General features: G+C 38.2%; 1 protein-coding gene across 4 annotated transcripts in view; it reads left to right on the top strand.

Annotated features, from left to right (window-relative positions):
- Positions 1–26,100, top strand: part of PALLD (palladin, cytoskeletal associated protein) — a 401,027-nt gene that overhangs the window by 156,394 nt on the left and 218,533 nt on the right. For all 4 annotated transcript variants that reach the window (XM_072719731.1, XM_072719730.1, XM_072719732.1 and 1 more), the window contains one exon: positions 17,399–17,577. In XM_072719731.1, the coding sequence (XP_072575832.1) occupies positions 17,399–17,577 (179 nt within the window). The remainder of the gene's footprint in view (positions 1–17,398; positions 17,578–26,100) is intronic.

Below are 26,100 nucleotides of genomic sequence, written 5' to 3'. Positions count from 1 at the left end.
GCTGAGCACAGAGCCCAGCATGGGGCTCGATCCCATGACTCTGAGATCATAACCTGAGCCGAAACCATGAGTCTGACGCTTAGCTGACTCAGCCACCCAAGTACCTCCCTTTTTTCTAGCTTTTAAAATGCTGCATAGATTGAGTAGTCAAATACTGTGCTTCTCTATTTCTTTTTGTACATTTTAATATGTTTAACATCTATGAAGTAATATTTGTGGTTTTAAAAAAAAATCTACAGGAAGTTCCAAGATGAAAAGCAAAACTTTATCTTCCCTCAGCTGCAGTCCCTCCTCTCAATATAACTTCAGAGTTTTAAGTTTCTCATATAAGTAACTCTCTGGAAGTTTAGTGGTCTGTCAAACTCTGTTGTGGTGTTACTGGGCAATATAATTTTTGACAATCTCGCCTAACATTATTTTTAAAGGCTGCATAGTATTTCCTTGGGTGGAATACCATAATTGAATTGCCATTTTTGTCCTTATTTATGGGCATTTAGGGCACGATGAGTGTTTTTCTATTACTAAAAAAAGTGCAGAAATGAACATCCTTACACATACATATTTCATGGGTCTTTGTGCCCTTGTGTGGACATAGCAAAGCATAACTTCTCCGCATGAAGCTGCTGGGTCAAGTGAATGTATATTCTCAACATTAGTGGTGTCAGATCCTTTTCATAAAAGGTGGGATCCCTGGGTGGCGCAGCGGTTTGGCGCCTGCCTTTGGCCCAGGGCGCGATCCTGGAGACCCGGGATCGAATCCCACATCAGGCTCCCGGTGCATGGAGCCTGCTTCTCCCTCCGCCTGTGTCTCTGCCTCTCTCTCTCTCTCTCTGTGACTATCATAAATAAATAAAAAATTAAAAAAAATTAAAAAAAATAAAAGGTTGTACCAGCAGTTCATATTCCCTTATTAATTTAAACAGTTTTCAACATATAGGAGTCTTAGCTTATGTTTGAATGTATTCATTTTCCTTTTAGATGTTCATATAGTTCCCACTTGGGAAACTCCTTCACCCACCTCCACTAAGAAGCCTGCAAACTCTGCATAATCATATGCATATAATAATTCTGTCTGAATATCCTTGTCTTTCCTTCCTTATGTGTAAAGCATGTACATTTTGTTGAGGGTGGATGGTGGGGGAATGCCTTTTCAGGATCACTATTTAACTTAGCTAATTGCAATTCAGAGATTGATGCAAGAAAGCAAAGGGTTCAAGAGTGAAGTCAATTTTTCCTGAAGTTAGAAATAAATCTATAAATTCTGGTTCTGTGAATTGCTGAAGAATTATTGTGTAGGGATCAATAAATCACTTCTAAAGCAGTGTTAGAAGACTGTTCCGTCTCCTCAATGCACTAGTTACAATTACATGATTAGACTCTAGGGTGCTGGGCAGGCTCATTCTTTCAGCTTTTAACATTGCAGTAAATGACCTGGCAATAGATTTAACATTTTCTTTGTAATGTCCAAAATTAACTCTCTAGTTACAGAGTCTCTAATTCCACCAGAATCTTATGGCTATTTAGTATTTAGGTTCTTAATCACTTAGAAATCATAATGACTAGGTGCCTGGGTAGCTCATTTGGTTAAGCATCTGCCTTCAGCTCAGGTCATGATCTTGGGGTCCTGGGATTGAGCCCCCTGGCTCCCCACTCAGCGGGGAGTCTGCTTGTCCCTCTCCCTTTGTCCCTCCCCACAGCTCCTCTTGTTCTCTCTCTGCTTTCTCTCTCTCAAATAACATCATTAAAAAAAAGAAATCATAATGATGCTTTCTTTACAAGAAGAGATGGAGAAAAGGGAGGAATTTCTACTCAGTGACAGGGTAAACTAGAAAAATGGACCGGTCATGATTATTGAATAAATGCATATTATGCATATTGACATCTTATTCAGGAGAGTTGCTTTTGAACAGAAGTAAATAGCTAAAAAACAGTGATTCTGCACAATCAGCTCAAAGGCTGGTTTAGTTTTAGCATATTGTTTTGTTCTTATTTCTCAACACTGAGAATAGACAATACTTACTGGGATAGAGGCAAATGAAACACCACACGGAAGCTGGAAGGCCAGAACCCCCTCTAGAGGCTTGGTCTGAGGGCGGAAATGTTGAGGAAGCCAATGGAGCTTGTGAAGACTCATACCCAGTATAAGCATGGCAGGGAGTTCCTTATGTAGAGAGGGCTTTTCTCTCCCAACAGATACTTTTATGTGTGTGCCAGCCCCAAGCAGAAGTCATGATTTTTCTTCATCACTCTTTGGGTGGTATGTGATTTTTCTCCAAGAAGAATGTTGAAAAATAAGACACAATATCAAAAAAATGAGGGGAAAAGGAGGGTATTCAAAGACTATCAAAACATATTTGCAGAATTTTATGAAAGTTTTTCTTGAATTAAGTGACAAAATTTTAAAGAATTTCTTTTAAAGTTCTTAAATAATTGCCCTACGGAAAACTTAAATTATACCTCATTGAGTTTGAATTTTAGCATGTGATTATGTAACAGACATTTTTAAAGTTAGAGGTTCTACGTCAATGAAATGAGGCTAAAATGTGAACTTGAGCAAAGAAATAGTAGAAACTTTAATACAAAGGAAAGTTAGTGATGAAGATGATTTAATTTAGAAAGTCTTCCTTTTAGAGGAAATACTCTAATGTCACCTATTGACCTAGGTTTTTGTACACATATGAAACAGTTTTTAAAGACACATTTTATGGGGTGCCTGGCTGACACATTCATTTAAGCATCCAACTCATTGTTTTGACTCACTCCTGATGTCAGGGTCATGGGATCAAGTTCTGCATTAGACTCCATGTTGAGCATGATCTCTGCTTGAGAGTTTCCTTCTCCCTCTACCCCTCCCTGCTGTGCACACACTCTCTAAATAAATCTTTAAAAGACACACACACATATATTGTTGTGATGGTTTGCAAACATGGAAATGTAGCATTTTGTGTGCTGAACACAAGCTCCATTTAACAGCTAATATCTCCAGTAAACTATCCTACTTTAAAAGCCCCTAGAAACCTCAAATGTTATCTTGATTAAACTAGGCTAATTTAGTAAATGCATCATAATTAAGAGGATTATGTCATTCTTTAGTGTTTAGCACACCAGGCATTAGATGTTTTGTTCCACTTTCACACATCAGCTGTCAGTTGCTTGCTAAAAGAAAGATCATGGCAGCAGTCATCGTAGAATCAATTGTCCATCCAATTCTTGAATTATCTCTACAAGATTCCTGCCTATTTTCCTCCATCTTCAACATAGTCAATAACCAGGAACTCCCTCATTCCAATCTATCCCATCTTTAGGCATAGGGAATAATTTTGGTCATAAGAAACCTTAGGGAATTTCTTTAGAGCCTTTAAAATTGACTTAACACAGTACTTGAACAAGTATTTTTAAGCCTAACTTCAAATAACCTGGAGAAACTATGGACCAATGGAATATTAAAATCTGGTGGGACACTAGGGTATTCTTGCTCAAAAGAATTGAGAAAAGGTATGAGTGTGGAACAATATTTATATGTAGCATGAACTCCCTCCACCTTTTTCTATCACAGAGTACTTGTTTTTCTCAATATCCATAAATTGCCAGAATAAGGCAGTATAGAAAGGCTTTTTCTTTTCCTGAAAGGAAAGCGTGACCTGTTGGCCACAACTCTTCTAGTCACAAACAATTCTTGAGGAGCCCCCAAAAGAGCAGTGGCTGAGGTAGAAATCATGTTCTCTAGAAGTCCTGATATCCATGTAGTGAGCTCAGAATGAAAATCCTGCTCTACAGGACAAATTTTGGATACACTGTTCTTTCCAGGCATAGCAAACACATGTAGCCATTATTATTGGTTACATTTTTAAAAAAATTATGAAAACAGGCATTTTCATTTGCTGTGCAAGCAAAGGAACTATTATAATTTCCTCTAACTAGCAAATATCATATGCTACTGCCTCCCCCACTACCCTTCCCCCCCCACCCCATACCACTTAATAGTTTTAGAGGTTTGTTTGGTTTTGTCTTTTGCCAAGTCTTTAAGTGCCTCTGAAGCCAATTTTTAAAAGTCATGTATTGTGCCATTAAGGGAGCTTTGGGGCATGGAGGATATAAGCAGTAACTGATGGAATGTAGCCAGGTGGTGGGTGCTCTAATTCTAATCAGAAAAGAGAGCTTTCTTCATCGTGAAAATCCCTATCTTTCAAAGAAATAGATCTAAGTCTGTATCCAATCCTCACATTAATTTTAACACTTTAAAAAAAATCGAGTCTGATTGAAATGAAATGCCAGCCTGAGGTAATTTGCTCTGAAAAAACCAACTGAAATGAAACAGGCCAGTTTATTTGTTATTCAAATAACCAAATAAAACAAGGTATAATTAGTCCTGACTTCCTGTTCTTGCTCATATACCTGAGGCCCCTCCCTGCTCCAGCTCCACACACTCAGAATCTGAGGGAAGCAGGGAGACAGCTTTCTTGGGAAATGGCTCACTGTTCTACAAACTCACAAGTATGTATTGGATCCAAATTGTTGGGAGGAGGACAGATGCTATTTAAAGAATTACCTGTGTGAATCAGAATCAGAAGGGTGGTTTGCAAAGCGGCGTTTGCAGGGTATTTGAGACTCTTTCAGGAAATTAATTCAGGGACCCTGTCAGATATTCAGTTCAGCTTTTTGTGTGTGTAGGTGCATGGTATGGTGGGGTGTGTGTGTGTGTATAAAATGTGACTCGATATTTTGGTGAAAACATTCACTATTTAGTTGATGGGATAGCTGGTGGTGCAGGACACATGAGCACTCACCTGCTAACAATAGAATTCCTTCTATACTTAATTTCTCATTGCCTAATTCAAAGAGTTCCTTCCTTGCCGGATACCTCATTTATTATAGTTCTTCTTGGAAAGCTGACCTCTAAGTGCAAACAGCTAGAAGGAACATGACATAAGAACAAGGGAAAAGCATTTAGAAAAGGGGGTGGCTTTGACACAAGTTAGCTGGGAAAATTTTGGAAAAAGAAAGCAAACCAGTTTCCATATGTACTTACTGACTGACAAGGCCAGTGTATGGTTGAACTTTGCTTGCACTCAGCTCTGCTTTTCGCGTTTGTTCTGTAGTTCCTAGGGGACCAAACTAGCCATGCTTGAGCATCGTTAGACTAGAGTGGGGCCAGAACAGTGTGTGAGGAGGCCAATGAGCTCCCCTACACTTCACCCAGATTGTCCACCAAATCCGATGAGAGGCTGAAGCAGCCACCCTTGCCTGCTGAGAGCTTGGCTCAGCTGAGGAGGCCTCATCAACCAGTGCAGTGTTAGCTGAAGTCTCCTTTGGAGAGGGGAGAGAGAGAGAGACATCTTTGAATTGAAAGCTGAAGTTGCAGCTTTTTCAGAAAGGGATATTTTCCCTTCATTTTCTATCCCTGCTTTGATCTATTTTCTCCTCCCTTACCCCTAATCATGATTAGCCGGCAGCACAATTAAGGCAAATAATTAAGGTACTAATAAACTAAGAAAAGTTGTAGACAAAATCTGTACTTTGATTTGGGGGAAAGATATTCCACTGTTGAGGGAAAAAATTGTACTCAGTGTAATTGTCAAATGCAAAGAAATCACTACTAGGCGTGCTAGCGGTCTATACATGAACTGTTTAACATGGGTTCCTGTATTTATGTAAGGTTGAAGACACCAAGAGGACTTGTTTCCTATTTCTGCTTTGGTTTGCGTCCTTTCAGGTTTCGTAATTCTGAGGTAATCGTTATATCTGAATGGACACATTCCAAAAGCCTAGAAGACTGACAGCATTGTCTAACAAAACATCTCCCATTTTATTTCCTTTGGAATGCACTCCAAGTTACAACAATAGCTAGTAATTACCTGCCATAACTGTAACAACAAAATAGCTGAATGTGCACCTCTAGCTGTTTTATGCATGCAATCTCTCATTCTCAGGCTCTCTTTATAATCCATTCTTTCCCTTAATGCTTTGAAGGCTTGGAAACATTCAGTACAGATTTTCACAGTATAGGAAACTTTGAAGTATGACTTGTCAGGTCATGCTGACTTGTGTGCTTGTATAAAGGATTGGTAAGGAGGAATCTTTTTTAACAGGTGTAACAAGAATTTGTGAATGGGTGACAGGAAGATTGGGGACTTTTTTTTCCCTCTAGAGACTGTGAAATTTACTTTTGTCTGCTCCTGGGAATCAATCACATTTGCAGAGAGTCAAAATATCCACTAAAGCCAAAATGACATTTTCAAGGTGCTCTTGCAGAAGAGTATAAAAGTAGGATAGCTGTATATCCTGGCTAACCTGGCACAGTCCCCATTGTTTCCTGTAATTACTGTGGTGTGGTAGTCTGTTTCTTTTTCTGAAATAACCTGACTTGAACATCATATTGTATATTGACACTGAGCATTTTCCAAAGGAGGAGAAAACCCCAGTAATTCCAAGTGTCATGGCAAAATGGCTGCTTGTCCAAAAAAGAAAGAAAAAAAAGAAAATTCTTAGTCAACAGTCAAGGATAGATGGGAGGTTAACAGCATTTCATATTGATTCCTGTCTAAGAAAATAGTTTATAACATAGATAATTAAATCAGGCATAGCAAATATGTTCAACTCAAGTGCCAGCTCTATCTAAACAGTTGGTAGTGGTTACCCAGAGCACATTTGAGAAGGACTCTGAAACTAAGGAGGCCAGTGGGAAAAGGTTTTACCTTATTAGTGATGTCTGTCATGAGCACTGGAAGAGATAGTTGTAGGCCAGGTATTAAATGTCACTATTGGAGAGTTAGATGGGATGTTGGTGACAGTTTAGCCTAAAGTGTTTCCCAAAATGTGTTCCATGTAACATTCATTAATCCTTCAACATGATTCTCAAAGCATGTGTTCCATAGTCAAGAAAGATTGAGAATGATGCCTGCCAGTTTTCCTCTTGTGGAAATTTAATGTATACTGGCATAGTCAATGTTCTAGAAAGTTCTGTAGTAAAGACAGATGTTTAACTTTGTTTAACTCCTTGTTCCATGAACCTGTTGGGCCACAGAACCTTTTTCAGTGGTATCTGTCAACTGGCTGCAAAATTACTCTCCTGGGACACAGGAAACACTGGTCTAGTTCATGCCTCACATTTCATAAATAAACTCAAGCCCCAAAAGAGAACAACTGGATTACATTAAGCTTAGCTGGTCTATTGACCAGGTAAAACCAGAATCCTGGATGCTGATTCCCAGCCCCAGGGTCCTTTCAACTATATCACCAGTGTGGAAAATACTGGAAGCAATCTAAGATTTTAATAGCTTCAGCAGCACAAACACTTAGTTGTAGATTCTACTTGCCTACTTTTATAGTTGTTTTTTAGGCTTACTGATTAAACACCTATGTGCTCCTAGTGTCCAGATATGAAGTTACCTCTTATGGTCAAAACAAGATAAACTCCTTTTAGAAGTTCTGTTTTATTCGGGCTGCTTTTTCTGCCCCTCTCTGTTTTATCATTCTTTCTTGAGAGATAAAGTGATTATGAGAGGAAAGAATTGGTAGACATGAGTCTGGTTTTGGTTCAAAAGCTATTTTATCATTTCCTGGGCTTTGAATTTCAAAAAGTCAATCTATTTTTGGTCTCTTTTCAACTAGAAGGTTAGAGTACATCTGTTCTCTGCACAAATTTAGCTATTGGCCTTCAAGCTAAGCAGTCATGAAATTATAGCCATAGTAAATTTAGACAAGGAATAATTTCACTTTGGTCTGCCTGTAAATCCACATGACAGAGTAAACATGGTGTGTCTTGTGGTTAATGTGAACACATGTAAAAAATTAAGAAACACTTGGTGACAAGACAAAGAATACTCCACAAAAATTAATTGGTGTTTAATTGAGGATGTATGAAATGCAGTATTTACAGATGGCCTGATTTCAAGCTTAGGCATAAATACAGTTCAGCTTGGGCAAAAGTTCCTAGTTTTGGTGATTCTTCATTTCGTGGCTGAGCACTGCTATTCCTGTGGGAGAACGGAACACCTGGAAAATAGAACCCTTGCTGACTTATCTGGGTTTGTTTTGTTTTTGTTTTTTTTTTCTTACCTACGTTTGATTTCCATTATAATGGCATTTAAAAAACTAGTTCCTTGAGTTTTCTTCAAGCATGTGCTTCTATGAAATCATGTGGCTGCTGGCACTTAGGAAGAAGGGGGCAGTTGCCGGCTAACTTTGCCTTCCTGTAATCATTGGTATCCCTTTGAAGATAAATATTTCCAGGAAGTACAAATCAGTGGACTTGGAAGCAAAGTAGAGATACATCTTTTCAACGTAACTTTGTTTCTCCAAGAAGGTAAGGAAAGTGAGGTGTAGGAGAAAATTAAAAATAAAAAACAACTCTGCTGTTCTTAAAAGTTTTTACTTAATAAGCACCTCATTATTCTATTAACTGATTTCCAATATTTACCATTTTCCTTAGACTTGGAAAATATTAGCCAAGATTCATTGAAGCCCTGTAAATTTTATAAATCGATTTTTGTGTTGTAAAACTTGTTTGTGTTTAAAATACAGGGCACAGAAAATCTCCATGATACATAGTTGTGGTTCAAACAGGGAAAGATGCTGAAACCATCAATCATAAAACCTGTAATTCTGTTTACATGACAGTGTTAGATAGTATTAGTTAACTGTTAAACCAAGTGATGCCATATGTGATTTTTAAAAAATATAACGTACTAGTATACCACACTGGGTAGCATGTATTCTACTTTGTCAGTGGATTTCGTAGTCCCTTTTATTTAACAACTGAATTTATTGTCACAAAAATCTACAATATTGCCCTATCTTGGAGAACCAGAGTGTGCTGGGCTTTCCCAGATGTACATCCCATTCCGCATTACAGTCCTGAGCCCCACAGCCAGTTGCCAGAGTCATAAGAGAAGGAAAAATGGAAGGTCACATCAGGGGGTCAGTTTTAAAACTATCTTACACTACCCAAGAATGGAAATGATTGTGGTTTTCAAAGGCAGCCGTTTGTTCAGAGCAGCTGCAGTCCCCCTGATTTTAGTTAGCTACCCTGTGACCCCTTTGGATTTCCAACCAAGCGTTTTGTGTGACTGTAGTCAGATAGAGCCATGTTCCTCCAACAGTGCAACTCTGACCAAATCAGAGGTTACATTTAGCTTCATCTTGAAATGTAGAAAGCGAACAATTAAATATTGAACTTTTCTATGTAAAACACCTTCTTGAGTTTCAACCTTACTATATCCTGCTGGTGCCATAACATGATCCTTGAATTTTTGGCACCATCTCACTTTTAGGCTGGAATGTTTGAAAAATCCTGAGAAAAAGACATTAAGCAACAAGAAGAAATATATATATTAAAACAATGTAGATTTCAAAATCCCATCATAGAGCAATATAAAGAAATGTGCCATCTTACAGAGCTTTAAATACTACAGTTTTTTTTTTCTGTTATCATTTATGAATAAAAAAAGTTTCAAGGCTTGTGAAATTCATCAACATTATTCCCTCTCTAACAAATTAAATTCAACCTAAGTATTCTATCCAAAGCAACTTTAATTTGTAAGGATGAAGCCATAACCAATTTTGAAAGATTTTTGAAAGCAGTGCATGCTTCCACGTGATTGAAGAGTCTCCATTCAATAGATGAAATGCATTCAGCATTTCCTAGGTCTATAGTTGGGTTTTCTTATCTCTTTAGCCCTACTACTAATCTCCTGAAATAAACCCAGTTTAGCTGACATCTGTACCTCTCAGTCAGTTTTTGAATTAAAGTCAAAGTGCAGGGCAGCCCGGGTGGCTCAGCGGTTTAGCGCTGCCGTTAGCCCAGGGCCTGATCCTGGAGACCCGGGATCAAGTCCCATGTTGGGCTCCCTGCATGGGGCCTGCTTCTCTCTCTGCCTGCCTGCCCCCCCGCCTCTCTCTCTCTCTCTCTCTCTCTCTCTCTCGTAAATAAATAAAATTAAAAAAAAAAAAGTCAAAGTGCAATAAACCCCGTTGATGAATGAATGAATAAGTAGGACTATCTCCTCACCCTTTTACACTTCATTTCCAATTAATGCAAGGTTAGTTTCATGCCCTGTTTATGACCTCATAACAACCAGTTATGAGACTGACAACCAGCCTCAACTGCCTTACTCCTCTATGAGCAACTCTTAAATTCTTTCAAATGAGGATTTACCATACGAATTTTTCAGTGTTTGTGTCTCAGCTTCCCATTGCATGGCATTCACATAGTTGCTTACCAGCTTCACCAGATTAGAGAGGAAGAATCAGTAACCTTGTTAAAATTTATATCTATAATAGAAAGTTTGATGAAAGATGAAGCTAAATGTGTTGAAGAAAATGAAGTTGTGAAAATTATCTGGATTTAATTGTCCCTGTTCTTTTTTTCATATTTACACATAAATGAAAATAGCCTATATCTAAAGATAAAATGAAAACTTCACAAGGTTTTTGGGAAACAGTGCCATATTTGCAAAGTACATGATATGTAATAGGCATTGAATATGTATATTCACTCTCTCTATTTAAATTTATGTAAATCCTTATGACTATCATAGTTCCAAATACTGTGTCCTCATCCTAAGTCTGAGATTATTATTATATATTTTAGCCATTTTTGTAGTTGAAATGAAGTATAGTCAAGGTTTGATTGAAGTTGAAATTTATTAGAAGTACACAATGAGAATGTAGATAATTGGATTTTGACTTTCTAATATACTAGCCAGTGTTTCACCCACTAGATAAATGGCTTCCAGGTATAATAAATGGAATGAAAAAAAAATTCACGGGTGTTCTCAAGAGGAATTTTACTTAAGTGGACTCTCTTCGCTATATTACATACTTCCATATATGCTCTCTCTCAACCAAATCCTCTCGCTGCTGTTAAAATAGAAACAGCTTCCAGGATCTGAAGAAAAGGGAGAATGTATCTTCCAAGAGCATGGCAAATGTGTTTCATTAGATTTCAACTGCAGTTGCTTTGCACCCTGCCCAAACAGCCATGCTGAGAATTCAGAGACATTCGGTTTCACTAGCAAAGAATACTCAGATCAATTATTGATGTCTGCCACAGGATATGCAAAGAGGATAGTGTCATTACCTGTTCTATGCATTTACTAAACCTCTGTTTTGTCCTATTTTGTAGGCCTAACATTGTAGCTTGTCATACCAGTATTGCTTTTCCTAAACTGTACTACCAACCAGAATTACTTATTTATTTATTTAATTTAAATGTTAGTTAACATACAGTGCAGTATTGGTTTCAGGAGTAGAATTCAGTAATTCATCACTTGTGCTCATCACCCATCTAGCCCATCCTCCACCAACTCCCTCCTTACTCCTCAGTTTGTTCTGTATAGGTAAGAGTCTCTCATGGTTTTTCTCCCTCTCTCCTTTTTTTCTTTTCCCCTTCCCATATGTTCATCTGTTTCTTTCTTAAATTCCACATGACTAAGATCATATGGTATTTGTCCTTCTCTGACTTATTTCACTTAGTATATACACTCTAATTCCATCCACATCATTGTAAAAGGCAAGATTTCTCTTTTTTTGATGGCTAATATTCCAGTGTGTGTGTGTGTGTGTGTGTGTGTGTGTATAGCACATCTTTATTAACCAGAATCTTTTTTTTTTTAAACCAGAATCTAATATAGGAAAAATTTCAGATCAAAATTTAATCAACAAACCTGAGGTTTACCTCTTCTTTGACGAAAACTAAATATTTTGAATCCTTTCCAGGAAGCTGATAGAAATATGACCTTAAATCTAGCAAAACAAGCATGCCATGACACAGCTCATCCATCTACTCTGTTGCATCAAAACTTTAAATCTCCAGGACTCTCTTAGGTTAGATAAGAAAGTGATTTGTATTTGATCTGCTACATAAAGAATGGACAAAGCTGATTTCCTCTTTTGAAGTAGATTATTTTGAGTTTAATTTTATGCTTTTTAAATGCACTTTAGTATGAGCTGGTGAGAGAAGATACACTTCTCTCTGTATACACCTGAAGGCAAAAACTATAATAGGTCGTCTTATTTCAACTATCTATTCAATCCTTTCTCCTTCATTTGTAAGCCAATCCTTCTTTGATTAGTTTAGTGCTTTAAAATGTAGGTTTTATTATTATTCAGGCAAGGTGAGGCCAACAGATAAGGACTCAGCTACCATCAATAGTTTATTTGCAATTTCCAAGAGTAAAGAGCATGCTACACCATGGGGGCACCACAGGGGAATCAGGAGGTGCCTCCTGCAATGGGTGTAGATGAGGGGGAGGTGGGCATGGATAGGAGCTTTACTGTAATATCTGCAGGAAGAAATGGGTGAAGCAGGGTAAACACATTTAAGATTGGCTAGTTTGAATAATTGGAGCAAACTCTGTGGCCTAGAGGCTGCTGTCCCCTAGTATTTTGCTCTCTGGTTCTGGGGTGATTAGAACAGAGGCAGTGTAGTGAGGAGAGCCCAATAGAAGAGGCGATGAAGATGTGGCTCTAGACTGATTAGCTTTCATGTGAAAGCTGTGCTCAAAGGAGTCCTTAACTGTCTTTAAGAATTGGCTAGCCTTGGGAGGGGCAGTTTTTCTGGGATCAGCATGGCCCAGGTGTCAAAGCCTCAGAATTACAGAAAATAAAAAGGCATGATTTGTATATTCCACATACCCAACATTGTGTTGGGCCACATATCACACTTATTAACTTAGTAAGTTAAAAAGACCAGGTCTCTAACCTGGAAAAAGTTAGTCTAGTAGGATAGAGAGACACATGAAGAACTGGTTTCAAAAGAAGTTGGGAAATATCATGGTAGTGATAAAGACAAGGTGCTAACCATGGACACATTTAAGGACCCAAGGTGGGTAGATAATCTTAGAAACACTATTATTCTTTAGTATATTTCAGAGAAGAGAAGCCATTAATTACTTGGATCTTTCATCAAAGAATTTTCGTATTATTTCTAGAAAAACTTTACAGTCTTTTTTTTTTTTTTTTTTAAGATTTTATTTATTTATTCATGACAGAGGTAGAGACAGAGGCACAGGGAGAAGCAGGTTCCCCGCAGGGAGCCCAAAGCAGAACTTGATCCTGGGACTCAGGGATCACGACCTCAACCACTGAGCCACCCAGGTGCCCCTAAATGCAGTCCTAAATATAAAACACTTCCACTTCATCAAGAACCAGAAAATTGTGAAAACTTACAGCTATAAAGTCTCATGTCCTTGTAAGTGAGGAATCTGAACCAGGAAGGCTAGCTGACTTTTTTAAAGTCACAATCGAGCCTCTGTGCTATGCCATTGCTAGCTTCAATGTGTAAATGGTTCCAATCATAAATTAAACACACATTTATCTCAATATTGGCCAGGAACCATGCTGCCCTTTTTGTTGCTGCAGGGAGTCTGCCATCTAAATATTTGCAATTTTTCCCCCTCTTGAGTCACACCCTGTCTTACCACATTTTAACAACCTAGAACTGGTCACTTGACAGGTACTTATGTCAGTAACAATCTGACTTTCCCTGAGTGTCAAAGCAGTATAAATGACTCATGTAAATTATTTGACAAATTTCATCTTTTCTCTGTACTATGTCTTCTATACATTATAATCTGAGATGCTTTTTAAATTTTATTCATGGAGCTGGAGACCAAATAGCATGAGTATTTAGAAAGCAAAAACCAGATCAGTGTAATGTTTTGTAAGCACCAACCATTCTACCATATGCAATTATTGAAGACTGGATGAACCACTTCAAAAGACAAAATGGGTGTTAGACTGTTGCAGAATATGCAATTGTTGCCTTAATCTTTCTGATATTTTATTTTTTTAAATTTTATTTATTAGAGAGAGAGACAGGCAGAGGGAGAAGCAGGCTCCATGCAGGGAACCCGACATGGGACTCGATCCCAGATCTCCAGGATCACACCCTGGGCTGAAGGTAGTGCTAAACTGCTGAGCCACCTGGGCTGCCCTTTTTTTTTTTTTTAATATTTTATTTATTTATTCATGAGAGACACAGAGAAGCAGGCTCCATGCAGGGAGCCCGATGCAGGACTCGATCTTTCTGACATTTTAAAAGTCTATTTCTAGTATTTTATTGTGCTCACTGATTAGTTTCTTTAGCATAATACATATCACCACTGCTCAGATTATAATTGGTCTCAATTTATCTTTAGAAAACTGCGGATTCTATGGGATAGGTTCGCTAGAACATACACATGGAAAGTCAGTAGAAAAAAAAGATGCAAAATTTGAAAGAATCTCATGGTCAACTAACTTGAGTAAATACTAGATTAGACAGTGTTAAATTTCTTCTCTGAAGGACTTTCAGGGCCTTTTATAAGAAAATGTGAATTGTAAACATCAATAAATGATACATCGTCCAAATCTATTCATCCGTAGATCCTCCACTATTTGGTTTTTCATGGAAAGCATATTCTAAAGTTACAAGTGGCAGATAGTATTTTTAAAGGCATACAATACACTATGGATCAATAAAAAAAAGTTCTTTTTTTTTTCTGCAATGAGGAAGTCTATTTTCTAGGTGGGAAACTAAGGCATAAATGCAGTAGACCTCAAGCAATGGTATGAGGAAATAATACAGAAACTGTCACAAAGTGCTGTATGATCAACTGTTGGATGAAAGATATTAAGATTTGTTTAGTATAGAGGTGAGAGAAACAATATAATTTTACATGCACTTATGTGCAAGGGACCAGAGGTATAAGACACATGAAATAGGACTGCTATATTAAAGAAGTGAATAACCTAGAGGGAGAGCCAGGACTCAGTGATGCAGGTTGGAATGGTCCAAACTTAATAGACCTAAACTGCATAATCTTTGTGCGCACATGAGTTACTTGGAGGATCTGAACTGATTGAATAGATTTGGGATGAGGATCAAAATCTGCATTTCTGATATCTCCCAAGTGACACTGATGCTGTTGGTCCAACAATCACATTTTGAGGAGCAAGAAATTAGAGCAGGAGTTGGAAATTTTTTTCTATAAAGTCCAGATAGGAAATATTTTAGGATTTGTAGGCCATATACCTTGATGCAACTACTCACCTCTGTCACTGTAATGCAAAGGCAGCCAGAGACAGTAATGTGTCAATGAGTGAGCATGGCAGTATTAAAAACAACTTGACAGACTCTGGAATTTGAACTTTATGCAATTTTCATATATTGTAAATTCTTCCTTTAACTTTTTGCAAAAATTAAACATATGAAAACCATTCTTGGCTCATGGGCCATACAAAAACAGGTGATGGGGCTGCAGGCTGTAGGTTTGCTGATCCAGGAGTCAGAGGACAAGACACCACACTCCCTTGGGTAGTTGGCAGTGGTTTCCTTATGAAGCATGTCTAATCAAGCAATTGCTCTTGCCGTCTCTTAAACCTTCATTGTATTTTTCATGCTTAATTTTCCCTCCAAATGTTGGTTTGTATCTTTTTCATGGAAGATAAAGACACTCAACTAGTTGCAGAGTTTACCAGGCTTTATTCTATTACCTGTAATGTGTTATGCAGTGCCTTCCACATAGAAGATGCCTAGCAAGCATATGGTCAGTTGAAGGAGCCTTTGGCTTGGCTATAAGGAAGAGTGGTTCCTAGGTGGTTTTAATGAAGAGGGAAGGAGATAATTCTGAGGAAGAGAAAGGATAGGCAAGGGAAAATCAGCAAGTGATACGTGAGGACCATGTAGGAAATAATAAATCCATGCAAATATTTAATGGAGGATTAATATAGGAAAATGATTAAAAAATAAAACTAGGGCCAGGTCTATGAATGGCTTCCATGACAGATCTGAAGTGTAGAGACCTACATAGGGAAGAGCTTTAATCTGATACAGAATAGAGAAAGAATGTAGTTTACTGGAGATGGCAAAATCAGTTAACTTAATCCATAGTCAGTTATCATGGGTGAAGATCTGGTCTATGACTGTGGAAAGAGAACAGTAAAGAAGGAACTAGAAGATGACTCTAGGCTTGAATGTTCTGTGAAACTTTATGAAGACAAAGGAAATGGGACACCTGGGTGGCTCAGTTAAGTGTTTGCTTTTGGGCTCAGGTCATGATCCCAGGGTCCTGGATGGAGCAGCACTGGGGGCCTGCTCAGAGGGGAGTTGGCTTCTCCTTCTTGCTCTGCCCCACCCCCACTCCTGCTTTCTCTCTCTTGCTGGCTCACTTTCTCTCAAATGAATAAAAGCTTAAGAAGACAAAGGAAACTACAAAATGCCCCAGAATCCAGAAATACTGTCCTTTTCAACTGTCTCAGAAGTAATACATGTTATGTTGCAGAGGATGCTTTGTTGGCAGGGTGGTGGTGGTAAATGTCCTACCTGTTCTTTTAGGAGTAACTTCTACTTAATTTTTAACATAGTTTCTGGTGTTAATACCCCAAGTATTAGCAAATTGGTTTTATTTTCAGATTAAATACAGATAAATACCTAAGCTGTGCTACCAAAGTAGCCTTCAATGCCATATTTTTACAAAAAGATGCAAAGTCCAAAGAATTTTATAGAATATACGACTTAGAGGAAATCTGAGTACTGATTGAGGAGTAAAATGGACAACACCGTCCCAGAGACCTCAATGCTTTTCGTTTTAAGTGGCACATTCCTACATATTTCTTAAAAATCACATTTAGTGGAGGTTTTAGGGCAGCTTCATTTTTTTTTTTTTTTTTGTAAAAACCCTGTTGAGAGTTTGAGGTGTTTGGGGAATAAGGCAAATGTGAGAGAGTGAGAATGAGAGCGTGTGTTAAAACAGTCTGGCAGCTTGCTGCCTCCTACACCGAGGTCCTGGTTGTTTGGAAAAGGAAAAGTGCTGACCAGCAAGAATGAATTACAGCACAACCTACATTTCCCTACCTCGCCGAGGCCAGGCCGTCTGCTAGAAAGTTTTGTAAATATCAGAAATGTGGAAAGCATTAAATATGTTATTGCTCAGCTGATCAGAAGCCTTAGGGTCAACAAAAAATATTGCTGCCTGTGATTTTTTTAACAGGATCATTTGTTCCCCTTGATACATTAGATATTTTGAGCATTATGTTTGTGTTTCCTTTTTCTTAAGGTAAGAATGATAAAGTTGTAAGGAGCATCTACGATGAAACATTTTATAAGATCCTTTGAATTTCTGTTCCTTATATTTTGTGACTAAAATGGTTTTTACAAGTTTGACAATATCCCTTATTTCAAGGTTGATAAAATGTACAAGATGCTTTTAGGAAGAAAACCTGTGGGAATTGTCTAGTCCTTAATTTCATGGTCTAAAATGTAGAGTTTCCCTTAGTAACATTGACACAGATTTTTTTTTTTAATCAAATGAGTATCTTATTACAGGGCATTAGCCTTTTACTTCTGCTATATTATTTTAAACATCACCGTTTCCTTTCTTTCTCTCTTGTCCTTTGACCTCCATTTGGCCTGCAGATGGTTCTGTGAGGGGAAAGAGCTACACAATACTCCAGATATTCAGATCCGCAGTGAGGGTGGGGACCTCCACACCCTGATCATAGCAGAGGCCTTCGAGGACGACACAGGTCGCTATACCTGTCTGGCTACAAACCCCAGCGGCTCCGACACAACGTCTGCAGAAGTGTTCATTGAAGGTAAGTGGAGGTACCTGATTTAAAGGGAAAGACAAGGCCTGAGAGCTTGAGTAAGGCTTCACTAGGAACATGCTTTTCCAATGCAAACGACAGAATGGCATTGTAATTCAAACCTCATTTCTCATGAAAATTTTATATGAATTGAATAGTTCTGACACTTGGGCATACATCACATATGCCTAATGTCAATATTTGTTCCTTTTAATTGAAAACATTTCAGCTACATTAACTTGAATTTATTTAAAATATGAAGTGTCTTAACTTATTTTTGGTTTCTCTAGTGCATAGAGAATGGGAATGTATTAAAATACCATGTCTATCAGCCAGATAGAGTCTAACTCTAAATGATTTAGGAAATCATTCACGGAAATGCTAAATGATAAAATATTTTTAAATGTTCTCATTTTTATTCTAGAGTTTTTCCTCTTTTGTCAAGATTCTGTTATTCCTTCTAAATGTACTATGAACTTGCAATGACTAGGTAAAAAAAACTTCAAGAATTGGTGTTGTATTAAAAAGGGATAAGCATGGGCAGCCCAGGTGGCTCAGTGGTTTAGTGCCTGCCTTAGGCCCAGGGTGTGATCCTGGAGACCCAGGATCAAGTCCCATGTCGGGCTCCCTGCTTGGAGCCTGCTTCTCCCTTTGCTTGTGTCTCTGCCTCTCTCTGTCATGAATAAATAAATAAAATCTTTAAAAAAATATAAAATGAGAAATAAAAATAAATAAAAAGGGATAAGCAGAAAGTAGAGTATTTCTTTTGTTCTTGGCGAGACTCAGCCTGTGGGGAAATTAGAAAACTTGACATAAAAGTATACAGTTTTAAGTTATTTTTGGATTTTGATCAATAACAATGATTTAAGTTGGAAATGTTTTAAGCACCACAGTGTACATATTATTTCTAAATCCATAAATTGATGAATACTCTATTAATTGGTTGCTTTTCAAAAATAATAGTTAAAATACAAAAAAAAATTAAAATCCTTGAGGTCTCTATTACCCTCACTCTTTATCTTTTTGTGTTTCTTTTTTACTATTTAATTCCACAAAATTTCATTATTATTTGAGATAGAAGAAAGCAAGATATGAATCATAATTTGTAGCTCTTTAAGGCTTGACCAAAAAAGTAGTTTTAGAGAAATTATTACTGCTGAGTAGACATATGTACCTTTACTTTTAATAAAAGGATCCTCTGCATTGTCTTTGAATGCAAACATCTGTGAGCTCCTCAAGGGACGTTGTCCTGTTAATGAAAGCAAACATTTTGTATAGAACAATATTACTCAGCAATTAGAAACGACAAATACCCACCATTTGCTTCAACGTGGATGGAACTGGAGGGTATTATGCTGAGTGAAATAAGTCAATCGGAGAAGGACAAACAGTGTATGTTCTCATTCATTTGGGGAATATGAATAATAATGAAAGGGAATACAAAGGAAGGGAAAAGAAATGTTGGGAAATATCAGGAAGGGAGACAGAACATAAAGACTCCTAACTCGGGGAAACGAACTAGGGGTGGTGGAAGGGGAGGAGGGCGGGTGTTGGAGGGGAATGGGTGACGGGCACTGAGGTGGACACTTGACGGGATGAGCACTGGGTGTTTTTCTGTATGTTGGTAAATTGAACACCAATAAAAGTTAATAAAATAAATAAAAAATAAAAAAAAGAACAATACGTAATACTTCAGAGCACTTACGAGTGTGCATGTACTCATGCGTAATGATTTAAACTTCCCCGTAAGCCTATGAGGTATTAATATTGTCTCCTGTATGTGGGTAAACTGAGACCCAGAGAGGTTAAAGCAACTCTTTCAAAGTCACCACGTGACTGCAGATGGTTCTGTGAGGGGAAAGAGCGAATTAAATTCACCACGTGAATTAAACCCAGTCAGTCTTGCTCCAAGGCCCATATTCTGAACCACTGTGTCATACATTTCAAAGTGCTAAATGAATTACAAAAAGACTTTTAAAATGTAATAAGTTAGCAGTATTAGCCATGGAAAAGGGCTGTGTGGCAAACTTCTTAAAGCATTTTAGAATACAATGAAAGGAACTTAAACTTGCATAAGAAAACTGTTTGCTAATGATAATTGTATATGTCTCCAAAATCCAAGTTCAGATAGATCCTCTTAAAATTCAGTGCTTTAATTGCTTTCAACATTGTTGGAAATGTGGTGAATTTTAGTGTGCATTGCTTTTGTACTACAGATGTTCTGTGAAATCACCTTCAATTTAGTAGCCTACCAACTGATTTCAGCGTGTGTTTATCAAGGCTCTACTATGTGGCAGATAATGCAGGCACAAATATAATTAAGACCTATTCCCTGGTATCCAGGAGTTCCAAGTCTAACAGCAGAGATGGACACACAGAGAAAAAAAAAAAACACAACAGAATATAAGTGATGTTATAGTAAGTGATATAGAGAAACATATAAAATGTTAAAAGGATACAAATTAACTTAAAGGTTAACAGGAATATATATATAAGATATACCACTGTTCATATAATAAAATAAAATATTTCTTTACCTCCTTAAAGCCAGTGTCAGGATCTAACTCTGGTACACCCAAAACATTCAAATCCATGGTCTTTAATTTTATTTCAGTAAATTTGTTTTTTCTGTGTAGAAGCTCCTAAACTGCCAGTCCTCTTGTGCCTTTGAAATCATCTAGATGAGTTATCAGCATACAAAAAGTAATCACCAGTTCTTGGAGTGCCTGGGTGGCTCAGTCACTTAAGTGCCTGACTTGATTTCGACTAGGTCATGATCTTAGGGTCCTAGGATTGAAGCTCCCTTGTCAGGCTCTACACTGAGTGGGGAGTCTGCTTGGGGATTCTCTCTCCATCTTCCCCTCCCCCTCCTCCTGGTTGTGCTCTCACATATGCTCTCTAAAATTAATATTTTTTTTTTAAAAAAACACTTGATCTATATACTATGCACATTTCATGCCAGATCTTCAACAAAGATAATGGTTTTTTTTTTCCAGTGCAGTTTTCCACATGATAACACTGGACTTACTTTGTCAACTAGCCATTGAGTATCTGTGAGTTTAGGTAAATTGTGTGTGAAAGGAGGATGAGGTAGCTGGGTGGAGCAAAAATAAAGAACCATTAAGAGTCTGGCACTAAGGAGGAGGGCACATGCCAAGATGAGCACTGAGTGTTATGCTGTATGCTGGCAAATTGAATTAAAAAAAAAAAAAGTCTCCTAAGCCTAATATAAGGTGCTTTAGAAAACTGGCTCATTAGCCTTGTGAAGTATGGATCATAATTTCAAAAGAAAAAAACCCATATTTTAGTGTATTTTTATCCCAAAGAGCAATTCATGTAATGGGAGAGAATTTCACATAAATTCTTAGGCTCGTGTTATAACCAAAAAGTAAGAAATTTCTATTTTTATTTTATTTATTATTATTTTTTTAGAGGGTGTCTGCATGCAGGTGGCCAGAGAAGGGAGGGGCAGAGACGGGGGGAGACAGAGAATTTACACCCGGTGCAAAGCCTGGCATAGGGCTTGATCTCGAGACCCTGAGATCATGACCTGAGCCAAAATCAAAGGTCAGAAACTTAACTGACTGAGCCACCCTGGCACCCCAAGAAATGTTTATATTTACTCATTCTAGCACGGAATCAGACTCAGACATATCCCTATTGAATTAATTGTATCCTAAACCATGTTGCTCTTATTGTCAGCATGTAGTCATTTGTGGGGTCTGTCAAGAGTAGGAAGTTTTGTTTTTTTTTAAAGATTTTATTTATTCATGAGAGACACACTGAGAGAGAGAGAGGCAGAGAGACATAGGCAGAGGGAGAAGCAGGCTCCCTGTGGGGAGCCTGAGGCTGGACTCAATGATCCTAGGATCCTGGGATCACACCCTGAAGCTAAGGCAGATGCTCAATCCCTGAGCCACCCAGGTGCCCTGAGAGTAGGAAGTTTATTTTATAGAACTTGAAAAATCTCAATAAAACCTTACCTAAAAATTTAACCTACTGGTTGAAAACTCTAAATTTTACTGTCTTATGTATCAACTTTAGTATGATACAAAATAAATTATGGCTTAAGAACAGTAGCCAATTATTTATTTAGCATTAGCTAGGAGCCAAGCATTGTTCTTCATTTTTACATAGATTATCTCATTTAATCCTTACAAAAATCACCTCCATTTTCTGGTTGAGGAAGCTGAAACTCAGGCCGAGTAATGTCCATGATCTCTCTTACATATACCTGGGATTCAAGGATTGAAAGCCAAGTAGTCTGACTCCTGAGTCTGGCCCCTTAGCCACAGAGTAAAATGAATATGAACTCATTACTGGGGCTGCTAGAAACCTGTGTGTTCAGGGATCTGAAGGAAGCCCAGGGAGGTGGCTGCGTAGAGGGTTGGGCATTGGCCAGCAGACGTGCAACAAAGAGACTTTTGGTCACTGTTAGCAGCTTGGCCTTAATTCTAAATCACGCATTATGGAGAGTTTAAACTGAAAGGTCACGTTATCTGATCTGTATTTTTAAACTGTTACTTTGGCTTGTAATTGGGAGACCAGCTAAAAGCCTTTTGCAGCAGTGCAGAGGAGAAGCAAGGGGATAATAATAAATGGAGGGTTAGAGTCCGATTCGAGGTAGGAGTTCAGAGGTAGACTCCAGAAGCCAGGCTGCAGACTAGATATGGGGGTGAAAGGGATCTGGTGCAACTCTGTGGACTTCAGCTTTACCATTTGTGTGGACAGAGTTGCCAGCCTCTGAAATGAGGAAAACTGACGAGGAACAGGATTAAGGGCAGAGGGACGGAAGGGCTTTGTTTTGGAGATGCTAAGTTTGAAATCCCTATTTTGATAAGTCAGTAAGTAGACATAAGAATACAGTCCAGCATGCAAAATGAGAAAAAGATTTTTGGGAGCATCAGGATGTAGGTGGTAACTAAAGCTATAGGATTGGGCGTATATATATTCCTGTTAACCTGTTAACCTTTTTGCATGCTGCACCCCACATTTCAGGATCACTACCCTGATCTGCCCTCTTTGGAGCTCCTAAATACTAGGAGTATTACTGATCAGAGCAATGAGGGAGAAAGAGGTGATGAGGAAGAGTAAAGGGCCTAAGTCTGAGCCAAGGATAATCCTTCCTACATGTTGAACTTACCCGAGAGGAGGAGATGCCAGAAGAGAGTAGGAAGGAGGGAGCTCCTGAGATGGGAGAGAAACCAGTCAGAGTGGTGTAAGAGAGGGTAGGAGACAGTGGTTCAGGAAGGAGGATGATACCAACTCTGTCTACTGCCACTTCAGAGTCCAGTCAGATGAGGACAATATGAAACTACTGGGTCCAGCAGCTGTGGATGTTGTCAGTGATTTTTAACAAGAAGGGCTTGGTGAATCTGGAGAGCACCAGCAATCCAATTGAATGAGTTGAAAAAAGTTTGCAAAGTATGAGGGGAGAATCAACAAATAACAGATCGTGTCAGGGAAGTTTTGTTTGACCACCAGCAGAGACATGGGCCAATATTTGGGAAGGAGTGTGGGATCAAGAAAGATGGTGTTTTAGTTCTTTGTTAGTTTATTTGTTTTCATACTGTAATTACTAGAGTATGTTTCTGTGCTAAGGCAAATAATCCAAGAGAGAAAACCTATCTCATGCCGAAGGGAGGGAGAGTAAGAATGAGATCAAAGTCTTGGAAAAGGAGAAAGGAATGTGTCCCACATGAGTGCTAGATGGAGAAAGGTCTACCCTCCAGGATTAGATGGCAAAGAGATCATCTTAAATTCATAATATAAATAAGAAAGGTAAATGTAAGCAAGTGAAATAAATACAGACATCTTCAAGTGTCCATCACTGCCACCCTCTCCTCATTGTAAAGTGCATCACACAGATTATTATAGCTTTAGGAGCTCCAAAGAGGGCAGATCAGGGTAGTGATCCTGAAATGTGGGGTGAAGGAAGTGGGATTCAATCTGACCTTGTAGGAATCAGATGGAGAGGAGGGCAGGGCAGCATGAACATGTGGGGAAGGGTCAGGAATACTTGAGCATAATTTGCGTTTGCACACCCTATGTGACATTTGTAAGTTCCCAGTGCTTTGAATAATCAGATAAAATATGTGCCCTTTTTGAGGGACATTTTGAAGCATGCAGAGATGTTTGAGTTATAGCTCCTTTACCCACTATGTATGAGTAACTTTACCCAGCAGGGTAAAGCCCCTCTGAGTATATGGTTTCCTCTATCCTCTACTGGATTTTAAAAATATACTATGAGGAGCTAAAGGAGTCTAAACACAGCTTTGGGAATTCCTCACTTTATTTATTTTTAAATACCTTTTATAATATTTTCTGGCTAGTTTAGTTCTTAGCTCCATGACCTTGAATGTTTTTCAGTGGCTTGAAGCTTCATTTTCTCTATCTCTGCATGGAGAAAATTAGATTTTTTAAAAAAGTTTTTAAAAAATTTTATTTAGTTATTCATGAGACACAGAGAGAGAGAGAGAGAGAGAGAGAGGCAGAGACACAGGCAGAGGGAGAAGCAGGCTCCACGCGGGGAGCCCAATGTTGGACTCAATCCCGGGACTCCAGGATCACGCCCTGAGCCAAAGTCAGACGCTCAACCCCTGAGCCACCTAGGCATTCCAAAAATTAGATTATTGTAAGAATTGAGAGCAGTGCCTGACATATAGTGTGAGCTATGATTATTATTATAAAGATAGCAAATTTTTTTTTATTTTTAGAAACAAAACATACAGATAAAAGGAAGATCTAAAAATCAGGTGTAATGCCACTACTCAGTGACAGTTACTCTACATATTTTGATCATTCAGTCTTTATCCTGTGTGTGAACATTTTACTCTACATACTCATTTGTACCTTGTTTTAAGTTTAACCTGTCACAACTACCTATGTCATCAGGCATTCTTTTTTTTTTTTTTTTTTTTTTAAAGAGAAAGAGAAAGGCAGGGGGGGTAGGGCATGGGGAAAAGGAGGCAGAGAGAGAGAGACAGACAGACAGACAGACAGAATCTCAAGCAGGCTCCACACCCAAAGCCGAGCCCGATGTGGGGCTCAATCCCACAGCTAAGATCATGACCCAAGCTGAAACCAGAAGTCACTTAACCAACTGAGCCATCCAGGTGCCCCACATTAAACATTCTTTAAAACTCATTGTCTTTATAGTCATTCATAATTTCTAAATTTATTTATTTAATCTATTTATTCATGAGAGACACTGAGAGGCAGAGACACAGGCCAAGGGAGAAAAGCAGGCTCCCTGTGGGGATCCCCACATGGAACTCAATCCTAGGCCCCAGGATCATGACCTGTGCCATTGGGTGTCCCCATTTATAAAATTTTAGAACCATTGGCATTGCTGCAATTAATCTTATCTGAGTCTTAAATGGTTATTGCTGTACTGGTGGTTATAGCATTTAGAAGGGAGAGAGAGGGTGAGTAACTTGAATGGGGGCAGATTATACTTGCTCCTTACACTTTGAAAGGCAAAATATGCACAAATGATGAATGCCATGACAAGTTTCACTAAAATCCCTCAAGGTCTGAAATATATATTTAATATATAAATTTTTTTTTAAATGGTTGATATTTGCTTTCATGAAGACTTTCTATTTCTCAAAGTTGGAGCATATGATTTACTTCCAGCTTGCTTCCACTCAGAAATAAAGCTTTTTTTCTTTTATTAAAGAAGATACCAGATTGGCAAAAATTATTAAAACATAGTGTTTTTATAAGTTTGAAGAAAATGGGCATTTTGATGTATTGCTATTTTATACACCTTTCTGGGGAAATATTTAAAAATGGAAATACTGTATTCATTCCTAGTAGAATGATAAGATTAGGGTAAAGCTGTACATGTGTACTTTAAGCAGCCATTAGAAAATTATAAAGTCTGATGTCATGGAAAGCGTTTCATAATGTACTGAGTAGAGGAAGAAAGGCACAATATGCACAGCATTGCCTTTTTGAAATAAGTTATATGTGTACACAAGGAAAACTTTAGAAGGATATGCTGTAAAATAGCTGAGTTGTATTCCAAATGATTTTTTCCTTTAATTTTTTCTGTTGAGCATTTTCTGGGTCTTCTACAAGGAAGTATGAAATTTTATACATTTTTTAAATGAAAAGGGAACATCTTTTAAAGACAAGACAGGTCTATTTTTGTGACATTTCTACTGGCACTGCACTTCCAGAATAGAGCAGAGATCATGGGCATTTGATTCCTTCTCTCTGTGTAGGGGAGCAATATGGACATTTAGGCCAGTGAACATTAGATGAAGAGATAGATGGATAGTAATTGCAAGTTCTGGAACATGTCCCTCTTTCAGACTAGAGCCTCTGTCAAAAACTGAAAGTGATGTTTTGATGAATACAAAAATGTTAAGCTAAGACAGGAATGTCCTTTCCTGACCAGCAGGTGCAAAGCAGATGACCAAAGGGAGGAGACGGAAGGGGGGGGGACTTGCTGGCACAGACAGGGAGATTTGATCCATCACTGTCTGCAAGAACAGCTCTGATGTCTGAGATGAAGGTGACATT

Source organism: Vulpes vulpes, chromosome 9, assembly GCF_048418805.1.
Source record: "Vulpes vulpes isolate BD-2025 chromosome 9, VulVul3, whole genome shotgun sequence".
Lineage (NCBI taxonomy): Eukaryota > Metazoa > Chordata > Mammalia > Carnivora > Canidae > Vulpes > Vulpes vulpes.
Note: the sequence above shows the minus strand (reverse complement) of the source record. Positions and strands in the feature narration are given on the sequence as shown.